Source organism: Apodemus sylvaticus, chromosome 11 (assembly GCF_947179515.1).
Source record: "Apodemus sylvaticus chromosome 11, mApoSyl1.1, whole genome shotgun sequence".
Classification (NCBI taxonomy): domain Eukaryota; kingdom Metazoa; phylum Chordata; class Mammalia; order Rodentia; family Muridae; genus Apodemus; species Apodemus sylvaticus.
The window spans coordinates 6,256,966-6,280,770 of NC_067482.1; the positions used below are offsets into that span (position 1 = coordinate 6,256,966).

The window sequence follows — 23,805 nt, forward strand, 5'->3', positions numbered from 1 at the left end:
GCTTACCTCGGCCTCCTGAGTGCTGGGATTAAAGGGGTGTACCACCACTCCTGACTGGAGTTTATGATTTATTTATTTGTTTGTTTGTTTGTTTGTTTGTTTTGTTGTTTCCTCGAGACAGGGTCTCTCTTTCTAGCCTCAGCTATATGGGTCCTCACTATGTAGACCAGGCTTGCCTCAAACTCACATCTACCTGTCTCCCGAGTGCTGGGATTGCAGGAATGCCACAATGCCCAGGCGTTTGCTGGAGTTGATGTTTGCGGATCTTTGTGTATCTCCCTGTGTTCTGGCGAGAACTGTCTGTGCCTGTGGGCCAGCTGCTCAGATCGCTTACTTCCTTCTCTGCAATCTCATTCTGGTTCTCGCTTTGTCCTCTGCGGTTTCTCTCCTCCTTGGAACCCCTCGTCTGTGGTGGCTGTATCTTGAGATGCCCTACATCTGTCTCTAGCGAGTTCAGTGCTTTGGCATTGCATTAAGGTCTTTAATCTGTGTTGAATTGATTTTTTTTTCTTTTTTTTGTGCAGAAAGAGAAAACAGAAGGTAGTTTAATGATTCTGCATTCAGATACCCAGGCTCTCCCAGTGCGGCCTGTTGAGTAGGCTTTTCCACTCCAGTATATATTTTTGACCCCTTCATCAAAAACTAGACAGCAGTAGCTGAGTGTTGATCTTAGGCTTCACTGTTAAGTCCCCATGGCCTACGTTTCTGTCTCTGTCACAGTGAATGACTGCACTGTGAGGCTGGTTACACAGATATCTCTGGCACTTTCTTTCTGCTCAGGATTACTTTGCTATTCTGGCCCTTACTGTCTCCATGTGACTTTTATGTTTTTTTTTTTTTTTTTCCTAGTTCTAGGATGAATAGCATTGGAGTTTTGATGGGCTGTCTTAGAACCTGTGGCTCAGTCATTTTCACAGTATTAATTCTGCCACTTCAAGAGCACTTGATTTCTCCCCCTAATCTTTTTTTAAAGATCTCTCTCTCTCTCTCTCTAGGTGATAGTTGTGAGCCATCATGTGGTTGCTGGAAAGTGAATTCAGGACCTCTGCTTACTTAATCACTTGTGCAGGTCCTGCTCGCTTCCGCCTAAAGATTTATTATATGTAAGTACAATGCAGCTGTCTTCAGACACCAGAAGAGGGCATTAGGTCTCTTTACGGATGGTTGTGAGCCACCATGTGGTTGCAGGGATTTGAACTTAGGACCTTCGGAAGAGCAGTCAGTGCTCTTAACCTCTGAGCCATCTCTCCAGCCTCCTCTGCCCCATTTTTTTCATTGCTTAAAGTTTTCATCGTACTAGGTGGTGATGGTGCACACCTTTAGTCCCAGCACTTGGGAAGCAGAGGCAATTTGATCTCTGTGAGTTTGAGGCTAGCTAGCCTGGTCTACAGACTAAATTGTAGGCCAGCCTGAGCTACACAGAGAAACCCTGCCTCAAAAAACAAACAGTTTTCATTCAACATCTTTAACTTCTTGGTTACTCTAGTTTATCCCAGGTCTTTTTCTCTCCATTGCTGGTGGGGTATATTTTCTAATTAGTAAATTCATTAATTCATTAATGATCTAGCTACCTTTTTTTTTTTTTTTTTTTTTTTTTTTTTTTGGTGCTTTTGAGACAGGGTTTCTCTGTATAGCCCTGGCTGTTCTGGAACTCACTTTATTGACCAAACTGGCCTCAAATTCACAGAGCTCTGCCTGACTCCAGCGCCCACTGCCTGTATGCTTCTGTGTGTACCACATGCAGATACCCACAGAAGCCAGAACTACGAGTCAGATCCCCAAGAACTGGAGTTACAGACAGCTCCGATGTCTGATACAGGTGCTGCGTCCTCTGCGAGAACCACCCGTGCTCTCAGAGACTGGTCATTCTCCTCCAGCTTCTCGTAATTCATGAGCTAGCATGAATGAGATTTTCGCCCATACTGAGGCCGACAAGTCTTTTGAATCCATACTTGGAGAAATATTACTGTGAGTCTCCAAAGGCCCACGTATTGAGATGTGTGAGGGCAGGCCTCTTCCCCTGTTCTCAGACCTAATGCTCAGAGAGAGGCTCAAGGACTGAGCCCTCGTGAAGAGCCCTTCCAGAGCAGCAACAGCTCCGACGGCAGAGGAAGGTGCCACTCTGAGAACTGTTGTGTGAAATATTTAAAAAAAATAACAACCCTCGATAGCGCTGGCTTTGCCCTAGTAATGCGGTTTCCCCGCCCCCAAGGTTCCTATGGTGCCGCCCCCAAGGTTCCTATGGTGCCCACAGGGCAGCGCAGTGGCCGCTCAGCTCACTGTCTCTTGCTCTGGAGCCTGCTCTTGGATTCCCAGCCATCCGCCCCCTGTGGTTAGCTGTCACAAATCCCTGTAACCTAGTAAAATCAAAACTCTAGAGGCTTGTAATTTATCAGTCAGATTGATATCAGTAACTTCTCAACCCACAAAACGCCCGCACAATGAATTCAGAGCCAATTGGTATTGATACAAGGTGCCCACCTAGACTGTACAAATTGTCTTATATTAGTCTATCCCTTCTATGATAGTCACAGCTATCTGTGGTTATTTAAAGCCGTGCGGATCTGGTTCATCCTCCTCTTCCTCCACCTTCCTTCCTTCTCACCGTGTGTCCCTGTCTGTCCCATCTCTAAAACTCTCAGCCCACCTTTTTCCACTGCCCAATCACAGGCTCTAGCCTTATTTTGTGCCTGCCCTCAACCACATATAGACAGCAATCCACGGAGAACCAGCCAATACTCCTCATGCCATGATATGGTTCTTTAAATTCTCTTCCCTTACCAACACCAGGTAGAATATCGCCTTCTTCCCTCTAATCCGTGATATCATGAGAGGAGGTATAAAACGATGGCTTCCGTGAAGTAGGTGTCAGCAAAATGCTCTAAGAATGATGCCTCTGCCCCAAGACCGGCTCAGGGGCTGCTGGATCATTTTAATAATAGGAGAGAGAGAGAGAGAGAGTTGTGTTGAAGTCAAACAGGAGAGTTCGTCCACCCAATGGAAGCATGGGATAGAAAGTCGAGCTAGAAGCCCAGGCTGCCTAGTGAATCCCATCTGGGACCGACCCACAGAAAATGATGGTTATGCTCGTGAATGGAGGGCCAGGGGGAGGCTCGACAGAGCCGCCGCATGCAGACTTAAAGAATGAGGGGGCTGGAGAGAGGGCTGGCTGCTCTTCTAGAGGTCAAGTTTAACTCCCAGCAACAACATGGCCGGCGGCTCATAACCTTCTGAAATGGGATCTGATGCCGTCCTCGGTCATGCTAGCATACTTGCAGACAGAGCACTCATACACTAAACACAAACAGCATATGTGGTGTGTGTGTGTGTGTGTGTGTGTGTGTGTGTGTGTGTGTGATGACTGGGAGCAGAGAGCACCGCAAAGTAGTGGTGGGGAGGAGTAAGGAGCACCTGGGGTTGATGGCTGTTAGTCGGTGGTGGCCTTAAAATTATGGGATGTACCTTTTCATCATTATCTTCGAAAGTTATGCAACTAATATGTGGGAAGTTTTAGAAACAACCATGAAAACTTGGAAGCTGAATCTGTTGTTTATATATCAAGAGAAGTAGAATGTCCTTGAAATCGGGATGGGTATACACGTGTGGGAGTCTCAAGATGGCGAAGGGCAGTTGGAGCAGAACTTTTGGCGGGTCATAACCTTGTCTAGAGTGTCATTTGGGGTGACTGTGTAGTGTGGTAGGTATAGTACAGAAAGAACAAAGGTCTTGGGCTCAAGTCCTGTGACATTCGACGTTACTGATGCTCAAATGCCTGTGTTTTCTTCTCTAAAATACATCACAACGGGCTTGCTGGGATGCAGGTCCCAACAGCCTCTCTGGGCAGCTCACTGGTAACTCAAGGGGGACCTGATCATTCAGGTACCAGCACTTACACACACACACACACACACACACACACACACACACACACACACACACGAGAGAGAGAGAGAGAGAGAGAGAGAGAATACAAATAACTGTTAAAACACCACAAGATTATAAAATTAATAATTCCATCAATATGTGATAATTAAATGAGCTAATGTGTGCAGTCTGGCGAACCGCATTTTGAGCATGGTAATGCTATCACACTTCTGTTCTAATTGGACAGTCTCATCTCTTTTTGCAATCCTCTTTGTAACTTCATCCTAACACTAGGTGGCAGCAGTGCTCACTTAAACAATTAAAAAGGCCAGTGCTAACTTTCTGGACTAGACTAAGTGGAAGAAGGAGCTGAGGTACCAGCTAAACAGGGAGACTGCTACGGAGATAGGGGTGAAGATGGGCTTAGACATGCAGGGAGGGAGAGGGAGAGGGAGAGGAAGAGGGAGAGGGAGACGGAGGGAGGGAGGGAGAGAGAGAGAGAGAGAGAGAGAGAGAGAGAGAGAGAGAGAGAGAGAGAGAGAGAGAGAATTTGGTTATTATTCTTAAGTTTGCTCACAAATAATGGAATTCCTCCAAGGATCTTCAGGTACATGTCATTACATTTTGTTCTCGTTTATATCTTTCCTTACTGCCTTTGTTTATGTCCCCTCCCCTCTAGAATTTGGTATTTCCTTCCCTTCCCTTCCTTTCTAAAATAATATTTCACTTTATTTTGATGTGTATGGGTGCTTTTCTTGCATGTATGTATGTCTGTGCACCATACGTGTGTGTGTGTGTGTGTGTGTGTGTGTGTGTGTGTGTGTAATGTGTTTAGAGGTCAGATGAGGGCATCAGACCTCTTGGGACTGCATTTACGGAGGGCTATGAGTGTCCATGTGGGTGCTGGGATTTGAACCTGGGTCCTTTCATAGAGCCGCCAGTGCTCTTAACTGCTGAGCCATCTCTCAAGCCCTTAAGATTTATTTATTTATTTATTTTAATTTTATGTGTTCCAGTATTTTTAACGCATGCATGTCTGTGCAACATATACATACATGTATGTATGTATGTATGTATGTATGTATGTATGCATGCAATGCCCTCAGAAGCCAGAAGAGGGCGTTGGATCCTCTAGAACTGGAGTTACAGGTGGTTAGCCAAGGAGTAGACTCTGGGAACTGGCTAAGCCTTCTGTTTGGTTTTTGTTTTGTTTTGTTTTGTTTTGTTTTTCGAGACAGAGTTTCTCTGTATAGCCCTGGCTGTCCTGGAACTCACTCTGCAGACCAAACTGGCCTCGAACTCAGAAATCCACCTGCCTCTGCCTCCCAAAGTGCTGGGATTAAAGGCATGCACCTCCACTCCCGGCTGGCTAGGTCTTCTGAAGAACAACAGCTGTTCTTCACCACTCAAATATTTTTCCAGCCCAGGTTTGGTATTTTCTTTCTTTCTTTTTCTTTCTTTCTTTCTTTCTTTCTTTCTTTCTTTCTTTCTTTCTTTCTTTCTTTCTTTCTCTTTCTTTCTTTCTTTCTTTCTTTCTTATTTATTATTTATTTATTATTACATGTGAGTACACTGTAGCTGTCTTCAGACATGCCAGAAGAGGGCGTCAGATCTCATTACAGATGGTTGTGAGCCACCATGTGGTTCCTGGGATTTGAACTCAGGATTTCTGGAAGACCAGTTAGTGCTCTTAGCCGCTGAGCCATCTTTCCAGCTCGGTTTGGTATTTTCAAACAAACAAACAAAAAATCTAGAAAGTGGCTTTTGTTTGCAAATCTTTTATTGGAGAGCCTCCCTCCACGTCCTCGAATGTTTAGCTTTCTTTCTCCTGGAACAGTGTGTCCACGGAGGTGTCTTGCTGTTTGCTGACAGTGTTTAAGGGTTGTAAGTGGCTCTGGGTGAGAGTTTGCAAGGTCCTCTCAGGGCGAATGTCTATAAAAGTGTGTTTTCTGTTCCCATTTTTATCTCCCTCCTCCTCCTTTTCTAATTTAGGTGAAAATATGAAGAGTCCCCTCTACCATAAACAATATAGTTGGCTTCTCACAGAGGGGAACTCGCAAGGTCAGCAGGTCCAGAGGACCATGGATAAGCCTCACCCTGGGAAAACCACCCTTGTGGTTGGTGTCTCCTCTGCTGGGGAAGCACTTAGTGTCAGTCTTAATTATGAAATGAGGTGGGGCTGGTGAGATGGCTCAGGGACTAAAGGCTTGCAGCCAAGCCTGATGACTCTGGTTTAGACCTCAGGACCTGAGTAGTGTGCAAGGAGAGAACTGGTTCTTACAAGCTGCCTTGTGACTTGCACACTCATGTCACAGCATGTATATGCCAAAACACAGGCAAACATACACACACACACACACACACACACACACACACAGAGAGAGAGAGAGAGAGAGAGAGAGAGAGAGAGAGAGGAATAAATTCAAGTTTAAGAATAAATAAGAAGGGCTGGAGAGATGGCTCAGTGGTTAAGAGCACTGACTGCTCTTCCTGAAATTCTGAGTTCAAATCCCAGCAACCATATGGTGACTCACAACCATATGCAATGAAATCTGATGCCTTCTTCTGGTGTGTCTGAAAATAGCTACAGTCTACTTATATATAATAAACAAATAATTATTTTTTAAAAGAGATAAAAAATAATAAGAAGGGTATTTTTCTATAAAGGATACTTGTCTCACAATAACACATGGTGTATGCAATATTATCTGCTGTCTAATCTTTACTCCAGTGTACAGAGCCATATTGGGGCAGTCATGCACTGGGTCAGAGTTTGACTTTGGTCAAGGTTAACTTCTCCCAGATAGCCAGGATCCTGCTCCACCTAGGGCCGAGTGCTCGAAGTAAAGGTTAAATTCATTGTTCCTCCAGGTCTAGGAATTCCTGAATTAAGCGGGTGACCCACCCAACTGCAGGAGCAGTCAAGACGAGGACCTCCAAGAGAAGCTAGACAACTTCCACCGAAACTCAGCCTGGAGTCTGGGGGGAAGGGTTTGCCCAAACTGTTAAAAGGTCTGGCGCCATTAAAGTTTCTGGCTTTGATCAGTGAATATTGTCTTAGCCGTACTTCTTTTCGCCCCTCTTCCCTATTTATTCCTCAGCTTCTGTTCCAGAAACCCACTTCGTAATAGCTGCAGGCAGCTATGGAACCCTACACTCCAGGACTAAAACAATGAACACTATATTTGTTGCTGAGACAGGGTGTCATGTAGCATAGTCCACTACGGGCTCTGTAGCTAAGAATAACCTCAAAATTCTGACCCTCCGGCCTCTGCCTCCGGATGCTGGAAGTGCAGGCGTATGCTAACACAGGAGCCACTTTGGTGCCAAGCATCGAGCCCAGGGTCCAAGTGTTCACCAAACAATTGAACTAGACCCTAAATCTGTCTTATTTTCTGACAGTCAGAAATCCTGGAGCTGTTTATTTGATGGTTCTAGCTTTGGGTCTCTCTGGAGTTTCAGTCAAGTATGACTGAGTATGCGCGTGCACCACATGCATGCCTGATCCCTTCAGAGTTCAGAAGAGGGTGCCGCATACCCGAGTCTGAGTCATAGATGGCCGTGAGCCACCACACGGGTGCCAGGAACCAAACTTAGGCTGGTGGGCACATTGCAGTCTCCATCTATGCTAATTAAAATCAAATCAGGCTGAACTCTACCACACTGGGCACAGAGTCCTTCAGGTGCCTCACCCCATGGCACACACATTTCCCATTTGGACTACAGACATGAGTTGGGCTTCTATACTTTCTAGTTTCTTGTAGGCACATAAGCACCTTCTACAGATAAGCCAGCTTGGCAGTCACTGGCGGAGATCCCATCCTGCCGCTTGTCAGAGCTTTCCCTCCCGTCACTTCCCATGGTTTTTTATAGTATCATCATCATTATTATTATTATTAGTAGTAGTAGTAGTAGTACTTTTTCTTTTTCTTTTTCTTTTCTTTTGGATAATGGCAGAAGCCTGGGCATACTGTCTAGGACATTCTAGGCTCAGTGATACAACACTACCCTGGTGTGTGTGTGTGTGTGTGTGTGTGTGTGTGTTCGTACTTTGCCCTAGGAGAATTTGCTAGGCAGGGCAGGTGATCCTTTCCCGCAGATCCAACCTAGCACTTGGGAAGCTGATATAGACTTGTTGCGAGTCTGAATGAAGCAGCAAAGTGGTTCCAGGCCAGTCTGGACTGTTTCAACAAAACAAAAAAGAGCATCGACAGGTTGAGCGATTCGAGTATTTAACCTTAAAGGCTCACCCTGAAATCACTATAAATACTGAGTTTCATTCCTTCCCTCTCAAGAGAACCCTCTACCTGTTTCATAGCGTTGTTACTAAACTCACAATGATGTAATCTGGCCCTTACCATGAGCTAGAGGATCGCAGGCCTAATCTTAAGTTCTCATAACCCATGAAATATACACATATGATATCCTCTTTGCTTTATGAAGTCATTTAGGCTCGGAGGAGGGACAGGTGTTAGCAAGGGGCAGCTCTAGCAAAACCCTCCCGCATAGTGCCACCGTTGCTTGGGACCCTAAGAGGTGCCAAATGGAGTCCATCCGTTCTTTGCAGGAACACGAGATCGTCGGATCCTCGAGCGTGGGCGTCGGACAGCGACTGTCATCCACTCGAGCGAAGTGACTCCCATTGGGCGGGCTGGGTCTGCGCCCCGCGCGTGCACAAAGCCCTTTATTGAGGCGACGGGTGACGCAGGGTAGGCTGCGGGTGAGCGCCAGGGGAGCGGGGCGCCTGAGCAATCAGGCGCACCAGCAAGCAGAAGCACGAGCAAGCGAGCGGGCGCGTGTCCGCGGCGGGGCCGCTGCGAGTGCGCGGCCATGTGCACCTAGCACGCGCGCTGCCCTGGGTCGGGGGCGCGGCCGGGGCGCGGCTGACCTGCGGGGTACAGAGGCTCCGGGGAGCAGCAAGGGCTGGGAGGGCGAGACCGGAGATCGCTACGGTGCTCCAGCTGGTTCTCTCTGGAACTGAGAGCAGGAAAGGGCCATGCCCTACGGTGGCCAGTGCACCCCAGGGGTTCCAAGCCTGTGAGACCGGGTCGTTGTCCCCACCACAGCACAAGGGCGCGCAGCTACCCGGCGATGGGACTCAGGCGCAATGACTGCCTACAGTGCCTGGGTGCGGGGATGCCAACTGCAGTCTTGCTCCGGATGACCCTCGCCTGGCTTTCCCTCACCTTAGACAGTTGGTGAACTGATTGAGCGACTTCCTGGAAATGAACAGAACTAGCTTTTACGTTCATGGTTCAGGTCCAGAGATTGTTTACGATGTACTTCCTGACAGCCCCAAATGCTTTCTCCTAACCTTTGATTATTTGGCCATAAAAATATTCAAATGTTAATTGGGCCTATTGCCGTTCTTTCAGGCAAAGTGAATAGAGTGGCGCAGATGTTACACCAGTAAGGAAACGATTGTGATCATTTGTCATGGCGTATGGCTTGCCAAGAAGAAACACAGTACAAACCATTTTGAAGGGCAGCTGTTATAAAGTGTAAGTATACACACACACACACACACACACACACACACTAATTACAGCCCCATGACTGGAGTTTGCAACAGGGGCTGGGCACTTTGGGCACTTCTGTTTGCATCGAGTTACTGGAGTATATGAAAGCACTTCAATGGATCACGATTTTGTCTTTAAAAGACTACGTGAAAATTATTTTTATTTGTGTTTGTACCTGTTTCTGTATCTGTATGTACACTACATTTGAGCAGGTGTCCATGAAGACCAAAAGATGGTGTTGGATCCCCTGGCATTGAAGGTATTTTTGTTACAATGTCTCTCTGTAGATGCTGGGAACCAAACCTATTTGCAAAAGCAGTTAGTGCTCTTAATGGGTGATCCATCTTTCCAGTCCCCCAAATGACACTTTTTATTGTTTTGTCTTGTCTTGTTTTGTTTTTTTGAGACAGGGTTTCTCTGTATAGCCCAGGCTGCCCTGGAACTCACTCTGTAGTCCAGGCTGGCCTTGAACTCAGAAATCTGCCTGCCTCTGCCTCCCAAGTGCTGGGATTAAAGGTGTGTACCACCACCGCCCTTGCCAAATGGTATTTTTATAAGAATATATGAACAGGGTCTAGAGACTTGGCTCATGGATTAAGAGCATCTGCTACTTTTGCAAAGGACCTGAACTTGGTTTCCTACACCTACAAGGTGGCTCACAACAGTCCCTAACTCCAGTTTCATTAGATCCGTCGTCCTGTTCTGGACCAACTGGGCACAAAGCATGCATGAAATAGATATCTATGTAAGCAAAACACCTACATAAAATAATCTGAAAAATTAAAATATGCACTGGGGGGGGGTTTAGTTGGCTTCATTTCCAGGACACTTTCAGATCACAAGTCATCACTGAGGGAAGTGGGGGCAGAAACTCAAGTCAGAGTTTGAAGCAGAAACACTGCTTGCTGACAGGCTCACAGGCTTACACTTAACCAGCCGTATCGGCCTAGCCCACAGCGGACTGGGCCCCACTCTCCACAGATATGGCTGCAGGCCTTGTGATCTTGGAAATCCCCCAGTTGAGGTTCCCTTCCTAGGCCACTCCTGGCTTTGTCAAGTGGACAGTTAAAGCTGACAGACAATTCTAATAAGTCTTCATACCGAAGAGATTCTTTGAAATGAGAAAACAGAGGCTTCTAGGCTGATTAAACCACAGTCATATGCTTATGTTCTGGGAGAGGTTGGGTTACCTTGTTTAAAGACATTCTAAAATTATCTTTTAGGTTAGCATTAAAATAATGGGTTTCATTTGTATATTTGTGTGTGTGTCTATATACACATACATACATATTTATGTCTGTGTATCATTTTTCTGTAGTTTCAGTCATTTAAAAACACCTTTACTATTATCATCTTTTTTTTAAACGATTTATCTATTTATTATATGTAAGTGCACTGTCGCTGTCTTCAGACACTCCAGAAGAGGGCATCAGATCTCATTACAGATGGTTGTGAGTCACCATGTGGCTGCTGGGATTTGAACTCAGGACCTAGAAGAGCAGTCAGTGCTCTTAACTTCTGAGCCATCTCACCAGCCCTCCTTCTATCATCTTAAAACACAGTCATAGTGTACACATGTACTAACAACATCTGTGTAGAGCACTCTTTTAGCTGGTACAAAGGGTCAGTGTAGCTTCCTGTCCTCCTGGGCAGGCAGAGCTTATCACCGTGGACTTTTCAGTCTGAAGCCCTGAGCTCCAAGCCTGGCGTCTCTGCTCACTGTGCCTTAGCTTCAAGGCCTACATCTGTGACACTGTGCACACCTGTCTATTGTGGTTGGGCCAGCCAATGAAACAATGCCGTCTAAGACCTGCTGGTTGCCTGGGATACAGAGAGCACATAATGGAAGCATTGTTGTGCCTATGCCTTTATTTTAGCTTAAAGATATTATGCTAAGCAGAGGTTGCACTCTATGGAATTGCCTTAAAAATTGCTTTCTTCTCCTCCTCTCCCTCCTCTTCCTTCTCCTCTTCCTCCCCTTCCTCCTCCTCTTCCTCCTCTTTCTCCTCTCCCTCCTCTTCCTCCTCTTCCTCTTCCTCCTCTCCCTCCTCTTTCTCCTCTCCCTCCTCTTTCTCCTCTTTCTCCTCTTCTTCCTCCTCTTCCTCCTCTTCCTCTTCCTCTTCCTCCTCCTCATCTTCCTCCTCTTTCTTCTCCTTCTACTTTTGACACAGGATGTTCTTTGTAACCTTAGCTGGCCTTCATGAACTGGCCATGTAGTCCACGCTGTTTTCCACTTTAGCCTCCCAGGTGTGGAGACTAAAAGGCATGCACATCACGTTTGGCTTTTACCTCCTAACTCCCCTGCTTGGTTTATGACATTTACGATTAGGAGGCAAGCAAAGTTTTCTTTTCAGACAGTGTTCTAAGATGTTGGTGTGGATCCTTAGGAGGCTTCACAAAATTACAACTCATTACTTTCAGTTCAGGTTTCTTGTTTAGACCTTGGACTATAGGAAGTGCCATTCTAGTAAGTATCGTTTCAGTTATAGATCAGGTAGCACAGGCCTGTAATCCCAGCCGCTTGGGAGACCGCGGTGGGAAGATTAGACATGGAAGAGCTGCCTAGGCAGCGAAGTCAAAACAAGTACATTAGTCTTGAAACACTCCAGACACACAGACAACTCACCAACACAGCGTAGACACTGTATAAAAGAAAAAAAACAGGACATGCTGTTTTTATGCGGTGCTGGGAATCGAACCCAGGCCCTCATGTGTGCTTGGTAAACAGTCGAGTGGCTGAGCTACAGCTCCAGATCCTTACATGTGTCTTTCTTGATAGACTTTGAGATGATTTCTGCACTTTTAATAACTTATGTTCATCTGTGTGTGTGTGTGTGTGTGTGTGTGTGTGTGTGTGAGTTTAGTATTCACATACTAAGCTCATGTATGTTGGAGGTCAGAAGACACAATTTTGCAGGCAGGCACTCTTATTGGCTGAGCCATCTCAAAGTCTGTTTTTTGAAACAGGCTATTTTTTTTAATTAATTTATTTTAATTTATTTACATTTCAAGTGTTATCCCTTTACCTGGTTTCCCACTACTGGAAACCCCCCATCCTATCCCCTCTCCCCCTGCTTGTATAAGCTTGTTCCTCCACCCATCCACCCACTCCTACTTCCCTTCTCTCGATTGCCCTACACTGGGGCATCTATCAAACTGCCATGGGACCAAGGGCCTCTCCCATTGATGCCATCCTCTGCTACATAAGCAGCCAGAGCCATGTGTACTCCTTGGTTGGTGGCTTAGTCCCTAGGGGGGGTGGTCTGGTTGGTTGATATTGTTGTTCTTCCTATGGGGTTGCAAACCCCTTCAGCTCCTTCAGTCCTTTCTCTAACTCCTCCATTGGGGACCCCACGCTCAGTGCAATGGATGGCTGTGAGCATCTGCCTCTGTATTTGTCAGGCTCTGGCAGAGCCTCTCAGGAAACAGCTATATCAGGTTCCTTTCAGCAAGCACTTCTTGGCATCCACAATAGTGTCAGAGTTTGGTGACTGTATGTGGGATGAATCCCCAGGTAGGACAGTCTCTGGATGGCCTTTCCTTCAGTCTCTGCTCTAGACTTTGTCTCCATATTTGCTCCCGTGAGTATTTTGTTCCCCTTCTAAGAAGGACGGAAGCAGCCACAGTTTGGTCTTCCTTCTTGAGCTTCATGTGGTCTGTGAATTGTGTCTTGGGTATTCCGAGCTTTTGGGCTAATATCCACTTACCAATGAGTGCATACCATGTGTGCTCTTTTGTGATTGTGTTACTTCACTCAGGATGATATTTTCTAGGTCCATCCATTTGCCTAAGAATTTCATGAATTCATCATTTTTAATAGTTAAGTAGTACTCCATTGTGTAAATGCATCACATTTTCTATATCCATTCTTCTGTTGAAGGACATCTGGGTTCTTTCCAGCTTCTGGCCATTATAAATAAGACCACTATGAACATAATGGAGCATGTGTCCTTGTTATACATTGGAGAATTTTTGGGAGTATATGCCCAGGAGTGGTACATCTGGGTCCTCAGGTAACTATGTCCCATTTTCTGATGAACCACCAGAATGGTTTCCAGGGTGGTTGTACCAGCTTGCAATCCCACCAGCAATGGAGGAGCATTCCTCTTTCCCCACATCCTCATCAGCATTTGTTGTCACCTGAATTTTTGGCCTTAGCCATTCTGATTGGTGTGAGGTAGAATCTCAGGGTTGTTTTGATTTGCATTTCCCTGATGACTAAGGATGTTGAACATTTCTTTAGGTGTTTCTCAGCCCTTCAAGTTTCCTCAGCTGATAATTATTTGTTTAGCTCTGTCCCCATTTGTTAATAGGGTTATTTGGTTCTCTGGATCTAACTTCTTGAGTTCTTTGTATATATTAGATATTAGCCCTCTATCAGATGTATGATTGGTAAAGATCTTGTCCTAGTCTGTTGGTTGCTGTTTTGTCCTACTTACAGTGTCCTTTGCCTAACAGAAGCTCAGAAGCTTTGCAATTTTGTGAGGTCCCATTTGTCGATTCTTAATCTTGGAGCATAAGCCATTGGTGTTCTGTTCAGGAACTTTTCCCCTGTGCCCATGTGTTCAAGACTTTTTCCCACTTTCTCTTCTATTAGACTCATTGTATCTGGTTTTATGTGGAGGTACTTGATCCACTTGGACTTGAGCTTTTTTTTTTTTTTTTTGTTTTTTGTTTTTTGTTTTTTGTTTTTTGGAGACAGGGTTTCTCTGTATTGCCCTGGCTGTCCTGGAGCTCATTCTGTAGACCAGGCTGGCCTCGAACTCAGAAATCCACCTGCCTCTGCCTCCCATAGTGCTGGGATTACAGGCGTGCGCCACCACCACCCAGCGAACTTGAGCTTTGTACAGGGAGATAAGAATGGATCAATTTGCATCCTTCTATCTATTGACTGCCAGTTAAACCAGCACCACATGTTAAAAATGCTGTATTTTTTACACTGGATGGTTTTAGCTCCTTTGTCAAAGGTCAAGTAGGTGTGTGGGTTCATTTATGGGTCTTCAATTCTATTCCATTGATCTACCTGCCTGTCACTGTACCAATACTATGCAGTTTTTAACACAATTGCTCTGTAGTACAGCTTGAGTTCAGGGATGGTGATTTCCCCCAGAAGTTCTTTTACTGTTGAGAATATGTTTAGCTCTCCTGAGTTTTTTGTTATTCCAGATGAATTTCAGAATTGCTCTTTCTAACTCTATGAAGAATTGAGTTGGAATTTTAATGGGAATTGTATTGAATCTGTAGATTGCTTTCGGTAAGATGGCCAATTTTACTATATTAATCCTGATAATCCATGAATATGGGAGATCTTTCCATCTTCTGAGGTCTACTTCGATTTCTTTCTTTAGAGACTTGAAGTTCTTGTCATACAGATCTTTCACTTGTTTGGTTAGAGTCACACCAAGATACTTTATATTGCTTGTGGCTATTGTAAAAGTGTTGTTTTCCTAATTTCTTTCTCAGCCTGTTTATCCTTTGAGTATAGGAAGGCTACTTATTTGTTTGAGTTAATTTTATAGCTGGCCACTTTGCTGAACATGTTTATCAGCTGTAGGAGTTCTCCGGTGGAGTTTTTTGGGGTCACTTAAGTATACTATCATATCATCTGCAAATAGTGATAATTTGACTCTTCCTTTCTAATTTGTATCCCTTTGACCTCCTTTTGTTGACTAATTGCTCTAGCTAGAACTTCAAGTACTATATTGAATAGATAGGGAGAGAGAGGGTAGCCTTGTCTAGTCCCTGATTTTAGTGGGATTGTTTCAAGTTTCTCTCCATTTAGTTTGATGTTGGTTACTGGTTTGCTATATATTGCTTTTACTATGGTTAGCTATGGGCCTTGAATTCCTGATCTTTCCAAGACTTTTAACATGAAGGGATGCTGAATTTTGTCAAATGCTTTTTCAGCATCTAATGAAATGATCATATTTTTTTTCTTTGAGTTTGTTTATATAGTGGATTACATTGATAGATTTCTGTATATTGAACCACTCCTGCATCCCTGGGATAAAGCCTACTTGATCATGGTGGATGATTGTTTTGATGTGTTCTTGGATTCAGTTTGTGAGAATTTTTTTTTGAGTATTTTTGCATCAATATTCATAAGGGAAATTGGTCTGAAGTTCTTTTTCTTTGTTGGGTCTTTGTGAGGTTTTGGTATCAATCAATATAACTGTGGCTTCATAGAATGAATTGGGTAGTGTTCCTTCTGTTTCTATTTTGTTAAATAGTTTGAAGAGTATTGGTATTAAGTCTTCTTTGAAGGTCTGATAGAATTCTGCACTAAACCAATCTAGTCCTGGACTTTTATTGGCTGGAAAACTTTTAATGACTGCTGCTATTTCTTTAGGGTTTATGGGACTGTTTAGGTGGTTTATCTGATCTTGATTTAGCTTTGGTATTAGGTATCTGTCTAGAAAATTGTTTATTTCATCCAGATTTTCCAGTTGTGTTGAGTATAGGCTTTTGTAGTAGGATCTGATGATTTTTGAAGTTTCTCAGTTTGTGTTGTTATATATCCCTTTTAATTTCTGATTTTGTTAATTTGGATACTGTCTGTGTGCCCTTTGGTTAGTCTGGCTAAGGGTTTATCTATCTTGATTTTCTCAAAGACCCAGCTCCTGGTTTGGTTGATTCATTGAATAGTTCTTTTTGTTTCTATGTGGTTGATTTCAGCCCTGAGTTTGATTATTCCCTGCCATCTATTCCTCTTGGATGTATTTGTTTCTTTTTGTTCTAGAGCTTTCAGGTGTGCTATTAAGGTACTAGTGTATGCTCTCTCCTGTTTCTTTTTGGAGGCACTTGGGGCTATGAGTTTTTCTCTTAGCGCTGCTTTCTTTGTGTCCCATAAGTTTTGGTATGTTGTACCTTAATTTTCATTAAATTCTAAAAAGTCTTTAATTTCTTTCTTTATTTCTTCCTTGACCAAGTTATCATTGAGTAGAGTGTTGTTCAGCTTCCATGTGTTCTATAAATATCTGTTAAATCCAATTGGTTCATAACTTCTGTTAGTTTCACTGTTTGTTTAGTTTGTGTTTCCATGATCTGTCCATTGATGTGAGTGGGGTGTTGAAGTCTCCCACTATTATTGTGTGAGGTGCAATGTGTGCTTTGAGCTTTAGTAAAGTTTGTTTTATGAATGTGTATGCCCTTATATTTGGAGCATAGATGTTCAGAATTGAGAGTACTTCTTGGTAGATTTTTCCTTTGATGAGTATGAAGTGTCCTTCCTTATCTTTTTTTTTTTTTTTTTTTTTTTTTTTTTGACTTGCTTTTTTTTTTGGTTTTTTGGATTTGGTTTTTTTAGAGACAGGGTTTCTCTGTGTAGCCCTAGTTGTCCCGGAACTCACTCTGTAGACCAGGCTGGCCTCAAAATCAGAAATCTGCCTGCCTCTGCCTCCCAGGTGCTGGGATTAAAGACATGTGCCTCACTTCCCAGCACTTCCTGATATTTTTGAGGTTATTTTTATGTTTGTGTGGCTATCTTCTTTTGGATTTATTGAAAGAAAATTACTTCCTTGCTTTTTTGGTTTTTTTCTTTTTCTTTTTCTTTTCTTTTCTTTCTTTCTTTCTTTTTTTTTTTTTTAATGTATGAGTACTCTGTCGCTGTCTTCAGACACACCAGAGAGGGCATCGGATCCCATTACAGATGGTTGTGAGCCACCATGTGGTTGCTGGGAATTGAACTCAGGACCTCTAGAAGAGCAGTCAGTGCTCTTAACTGCTGAGACATCTCTCCAGCCCTTTCTTGCTTTTTCTAGGGTATAGTTTCTCTCCTTTGTGTTAGCATTTTCCATCTATTATTCTTTGTAGGGCTGGGTTTGTGGAAAGCTATTATGTAAATTTGGTTTTGTCATGGAATATCTTGGTTTCTCCATCTCTGGTAATTGAGAATTTTGCTGGGTACAGTAGTATGGGCTGGCATTTGTGTTCTCTGAGGTTCTGTATGAGACCTGCCCAGGATCTTCTAGCTTTCATATTCTCTGGTGAGAAGTCTGGTATAATTCTGATAGGTCTGCCTTTATATGTTACTTGACCTTTTTCCCTTGCTGCTTTTAATATTCTTTCTTTGTTTTATGCATTTGGTGTTTTGATTATTATGTGACAGGAGGAATTTCTTTTCTGCTCCAGTCTGTTTGGAGTTCTGTAGGCTTCTTGTATGTTCATGGACATCTTTCTTTAGGTTAGGGAAGTTTTCTATAATTTTGTTGAAGATGTTTACTGGCCCTTTAAATTGGGAATCTTCACTCTCTTCTATACCTATTTTCCTTAGATTTGGTCTTCTATTGTGTCCTGGATTTCCTGGATGTTTTGGGCTAGGAGCTTTTTGCATTTTATGTTTTCTTTGTTATATCAATGTTCTCTATGGTATCTTCTGCACTTGAGATTCTCTCTTCCATCTCTTGTATTCTGTTGGTGAGTAGGTTTTCTATCTTCAGGATTGTCTCCCTTTGTGACTTCTTTAATGTTTCTCTGTTCATTTTTAGATCCTGGATGGTTTTGTTCAATTCCTTTACCTGTTTGGTTTTGTTCAATTCCTTTACCTGTTTGGTTTTGTTTCCCTATAATTCCTTAAGGGATTATTGTGTTTCCTCTTTAAGGGCTTATAGCTGTTTACCTATGTTCTTTTGTATTTCTTTAAGGGAGTTATTCATGTCCTTCTTAAAGTCCTCTATCATCATCGTGAGACGTGATTTTAAATCAGAGTCTTGCTTTTCTGGTGTTTGGGGTGTCCAGGCCTCTCTGTGGTGGGAGAACTGGGTTCTGATGATGCCAAGTAGACTTGGTTTCTGTTGCTTTATATTCTTGCCCTTGCCTCTAGCCATCTGGTTATCTCTGGTATTAGCTGGTCTTGCTGTCACTGACTGTGGCTTGTCCCTCCTGCCACAGCATTGCGTGTAAGTATTCCTGGGAGACCAGTTCTCCTGGAGGAATTTGGGTATGGACAGCTCTGGCACAGGGTCAGTTCCAAGATGCAGACAGAAACCAGAAGGATCCTGTCCCCAGCTGATCCTTGGTTCCTGTGTCCTGATAGCTCTGGTAGGATCCATCTCGGTCTAGGAATCTGACAGAAGTGGTGATCTTACCTGTGCTCACAGGCTTGTCAGCACTCCTGGAAGGCTAGTTCTCTCCTGGTGCTATTTGGGTATGGGACCCTGTGGCAGAGGATCAGCTCTGGGCCAGATGGAAACTGGAAGGCTCCTCAAAGCAGACTTTTTATAAATATCTCTTTGTGACTTTTATTTTATTTTATTAAATAAATATTTTTAAAAATATTTATTTATTATTTATTTTATGTGAGTACACTGTCGCTGTCTTCAGACACACCAGAAGAGGGCATTGGATCCCATTTCATGGTGGTTGTAAGCCACCATGTGGTTGCTGGGAATTGAACTCAGGACCTCTGGAAGAGCATTCAGTGCTCTTAACCGCTGAGCCATCTCTCCAGCCCCAAGGTTTAGTTTTTGTGTGTAAATATTTTGCCTGCATGTCTGTCTGTTTACCATGTGCGTGCAGTGCCTTCAGAGGTCAGAATGGGGCAGTGGGTTCCCTGGAACTGATGATACAAATGCTTGTGAACCACTGTGTGGGTGCTGAGAACTGAATCCTGGCCCGCAGCAAGAGCAGCAAGAGCTCTTTACCAGTAAACATCTCTCTGGCCCCTTTCTCACTTTTGTGAATATATTCTATCATCTATCTATCTATCTATCTATTTATTATCTATCATCTATCTATCTATCTATATCTATCTATCATCTATCTATCTTATCTGTCTATGTATCATCTATCTTAACTATTTTATCTATCTATCTTATCTATCATCTATCTATGTATCTATCATTTATTATCTATGTATCTATCATCTATCTATCATCTCTCAATCTATATATCATTGTATGTATCATCTATCTATTTATCTCTATCTTATCTATCTATCATCTATTTATCTATGTATCTATCATTTATTATCTATGTATCTACCATCTATCTATCTATCATCTCTTAATCTATATAACTTTGTATGTATGTATCATCTATCTATCTATCTATCTATCTATCTATCTATCTCCATTCATCTACCTATCATCTATCTCTTAAATTCTTGCACACATCTATTTTTTTGTTTTAAAAAAACCAAGTATTTATTTACTTACATATATTTGTGTATGTGCATGCTTGTGCGCAGTTTTCAGGAAGTGACTCCCTAGGTCCTGGGGGCCGTGAATTGCAGGTGGTCAGTCTTAGCAGCAAGCGCCTTTACCCACTGAACCCTTGCACCATTTCCAAACAACTGTCTGTTCTTTTTTCTTTTTTTTTGGTTTTTTGAGACAGGGTTTCTCTGTGTAGCCCTGGCTGTCCTGGAACTCATTCTGTAGACCAGGCTGGCCTCGAACTCAGAAATTTACCTGCTCTGCTTCCCAAGTGCTGGAATTAAAGGCATATGCCACCACTGCCTGGCCCTTATTTTATTTTATATTTATTTACTTTATGTATATGAACATTTTGCTTGTGTTCCTATTGGAGCCCTGAAACTGGGGCTACAGATGGTTGTGAGCGACTTTGTGGGTGCTGGGAATTCAACCTGGGTTGTCTAAAAGAGCAACACGTGCTCTTAGCCATGGATCCACTTCTCCAGCCCCATGCCTTTGTTGTTCCTTTGACAGGGTTCCATGTGTGTCAGGCTGTTCTGGAATACAGTCTAGGCTGTCTTCAAACTCACTATCTTCCTGCCTCTGCCCCCTGAGTACTAGGATTACAGTTGTGTCCCTCCACTCTCGGGATTACAAGTGTACACTACTATATCCAGCTTGCCACATTATCTGACCAGCCACAAAAGATATTGTAGTTGGGTGTGGTGGTGCATGCCTTTAAACCCAGCCCTTGGGAGGCAGAAGCAGGCAGATCTCTATAAATTTGAGGTAAGCCTAGTCTACACAGAAGTTCAAGGCTGGCTAGGCTCTCCTAATGAGACCGTGTGTCTAGATAAATAAAGACAGACAGACAGACAGACACTGTAGCTTATAAGTCCTGTTCCCAACCTCATTTGTAGATTGGCTGGAACTGTAGGCTACGGACAAACCCTGGCATAGTTTCTGGCCTTTTACCAGTGTGTCTCTGAGGTAGTAGGATTTTCTTCCTTGTTAGGATGATAACTCTGAAAAAAAAATCTTTTTTTTTTTTTTGGTTTTTTCGAGACAGGGTTTCTCTGTGTAGCCCTGGCTATCCTGGAACTCACTTCCTAGATCAGGCTGGCCTCGAACTCAGAAATCCTCCTGCCTCTGCCTCCCAGAGTGCTGGGATTACAGGTGTGTGCCACCACTGCCGGGTGGAAAAAAATCTTCCCTTAGCAAAAGTGGAGGGAAAGGCAGCGAGACACGGTCTGTACGTCACGTGGCACACCCAGTGGTAAAATGGTTGAATAAGCTGGTGAAATTTTGCCTCAGACAGGAACCATGGGACCTTGCGGAGCTCACAAAGACCTGGTACACGAACTTGACGAACATCAAGTTGCCGTTCTTGGGGGAGATCGCCTTTGGTAGTCCCATGAACCTCTTGGCGAGCCAAACCAAACAAGAATGCCAGCTCCCTTCAATGCAAAGTGAGTTAAGTTCCGCTTTTCTAAGTTAGCGGTCACACCCTTGACCGGTTACCACAAGAACTTTTAAGTTTGTGATCCACACCCATGCCTTCTAACGGTTCTCAGTAGTTAATTTCTCAACAGTGTTCACCCGCTGTGTGCTACTCGGCTTTGAGATGGCTCCAGGTGGGGATGCCGCTCAGATGGCTTCATTTGCTTTATTTTATTTTATTTTTTCAGCCATGGCACTTGAAAAGGAGTACGAAGCAAAGCGCCTAACAAAACTGAAGTGTCAGGAGAATGTGTGCAAGGAAATCCAAGTTTCACTGAGGGAAAAGAAAGTCGGCCTGAGAAGACCACTTCAGCCCAAGTGACCCGACGTAATCTTGAAGCTGAACCTGTTTCCGGCATCCGTGGGGATGAAGCTCTCGGATTCCTTTGCGGTGTCAAGTAGACACAGCCGTGTGTCTGTGGGCCATGGGGCCAATGTTTCTAAGCATGGCTCGGTGGACACTGTGACAGCGCCCCCGGGTTCCTGCTACACTCTTGTCCTTTGTGTCCCGTACAGCAGCCCTCCCTGTAAGTAGATGAAAACGCATCTGGAGTTGAGTCATTTTGTGTTACTTAGTCGTTTCAATGCTTTTAAGATTGCGTGAGGAAGAGGACAGTGCTTGTGAGAGGCAGCGTTCTGAAGAGACATTTGAGATCCCAAGGAGATTTCTCAAAACGAAGGTCAGAAAGAAGTTCTTTTAAAATGAGAAACTGCGATTTTTTTTCTTTTTCTGGTTAAGAAAACGATTAAGATTTCATTTCTGTTAAGTCTATAGATGACCAATTTTCGGTAAAGTATCATTTATCGTTCTCATGTGGCACTTTATTTTTAACTTTTTGTTGTTGTTGTTGTTATGTGGTACTTTAAAAAATAAGACTTTGCTTTTGTTCTTCTGCAAAAATAAATGTGAAGCTGCTTTCCTTCTGGCTAATAGTCTTTCTACAATGGACCTGGAGCAGGTGTAGCACACATGCGTGACAGGGACAAAGACGGCCAAACCGTGAGGAAAATTTATATTTGCAGAGCGGCTGGGGAATGAGCAAATAAAGAGAAAGAACTGAGTCTGTATGAATAAAGTCTTCTAGTTTGTATGAATAAAGTCTTCTAGAATTTGAATCCAATAAAGCATATTTGTATACTAGCATTTTATTTAAGCACTGTTTCTTTTTTCTTTTTTTTAAAAGATTTATTTATTTAATATATCTAAGTAACCTGTAGCTGTCTTCAGACACTCCAGAAGAGGGAGTCAGATCTCATTACAGATGGTTGTGAGCCACCATGTGGATGCTGGGATTTGAACTCAGGACCTTTGGAAGAGCAGTCAGTGCTCTTAACTGCTGAGCCATCTCTTCAGCCCCAGCACTGTTTCTTAAAAGACATTCATCGCCCCGACAGGGTTTCTCTGTTTTCCTGACTGTCCTGGAGCTCACTCTGTAGACCAGGCTGGCCTTGAACTCAGAAATCCGCTTGCCTCTGTCTCCCAGAGTGCTGGGATTACAGGCGTGCGCCACCACCGCCACAAGCCTAAGACTTGGGCTTTGCATGTCTTAGGCATGAAACTTAGGCATTTGCATAAAGAGCCAGTCCCTGATGCAGGAATGAGTTGTTCTAGTCGCTTCTTTTCTTAGTAGCCTCTTACCTTGCATCCAAACTACCAGTCTTTTGAGAACCAATCCCAAGGGCTGGAGAGATGGCTTAGAAGTTAAGAGCACTTGTTGTTCTTGTATATGACCCTGGTTTGATTTCCAGGACATACATGGTGGCTCTGTCCTGATTCACTGTAGACCTACCTGAAATTCACTAAGATCCACTTGCTTCTGTCTCCTCAGGACTAGGATTAAAGGTGAGCGTATAAAGCCCGCAGGCCTGCCATTTTGTTTTTGTCTTGAACAATTCTTGCTATATTGACATCTGCTCTAGGATTTAAAGATCATGAGTAAGACAGGCGTTATAGAGCCACGAATCTCAGTATCAAGCAAGGCAGGCTTTACGGACCCACTGCTCCCGGTATGAAGTAAGACAGGTATTTATGACCACCCCCTCCATCCTGGTATCAAGAAGGGTGGGCACTGTGAGTTCAGGCATGATCACCCAGGTTAAGTAGTGTCAACAATCAAAACAAGTCAGTGAAGATTTAAAGGTGAAACACAGACTTGAGAGTTACAGACGTGATTCTCGCTGCAGGGCAGGCAGCTTCTGAGCTCAGCCTGTTGCGGCCACGCTGCCGTGACAGCAGGGAAGACCTTCTAATTCCATTTTCTTCAAGGGGAAAATCTTCCAACTTTTCAAGGGAAATTTCAAATAAACATTTGCTTCATATTGTAACTGCTAGCAAGATGCCCATACTTTTCCTGAATAAACTGTCACTAATAATCCTGTAAGCAAATCATGAAAACTTATTAGGATACACACACACAGACACAGAGACTGAGACACAGAGAGAGGAATAAAAATAAAAATAATCTTAATTTTGTGTGTGTGTGTGTGTTTTGTGTTTTGTGGGGTCATGACATGAACATCAAGTGCTCATTCTTAGGTCACAGCCTGGTTGCTGAGTGTGCGTTCATGTTGGGTCCCACAGGTAATACCTCCAATCCTTTCCATGAGACTGAAAATGTTGCCAAAAGTTTACAAGTCTATTGAACAAAATGCCTGATAGGACCGTTAGTTTGAATACCTTAAAATACAGATTTAAGAAAGATACGAACGTCTAGGTTTTTGGTTTATACATCTGGCTTTTACTCTTTCTTATTGTGTTCTCTTGAGGAAAAAATGTCTGGGTTTCCTCAGAA

The 23,805-nt window shown here is 43.5% G+C and overlaps 1 protein-coding gene across 1 annotated transcript in view; it reads left to right on the plus strand.

Annotated features, from left to right (window-relative positions):
- The window catches only part of C11H4orf36 (chromosome 11 C4orf36 homolog), a 50,648-nt gene extending 28,528 nt beyond the window's left edge, over positions 1-22,120 (plus strand). Inside the window, exons 3-5 of the mRNA XM_052199178.1 lie at positions 9,240-9,365; positions 20,828-20,982; positions 21,202-22,120. Coding sequence (XP_052055138.1) covers positions 9,301-9,365; positions 20,828-20,982; positions 21,202-21,335 — 354 coding nt within the window. The 5' untranslated portion in view covers positions 9,240-9,300 and the 3' untranslated portion in view covers positions 21,336-22,120. The remainder of the gene's footprint in view (positions 1-9,239; positions 9,366-20,827; positions 20,983-21,201) is intronic.
- The last annotated feature ends 1,685 nt before the right edge of the window (positions 22,121-23,805 follow it).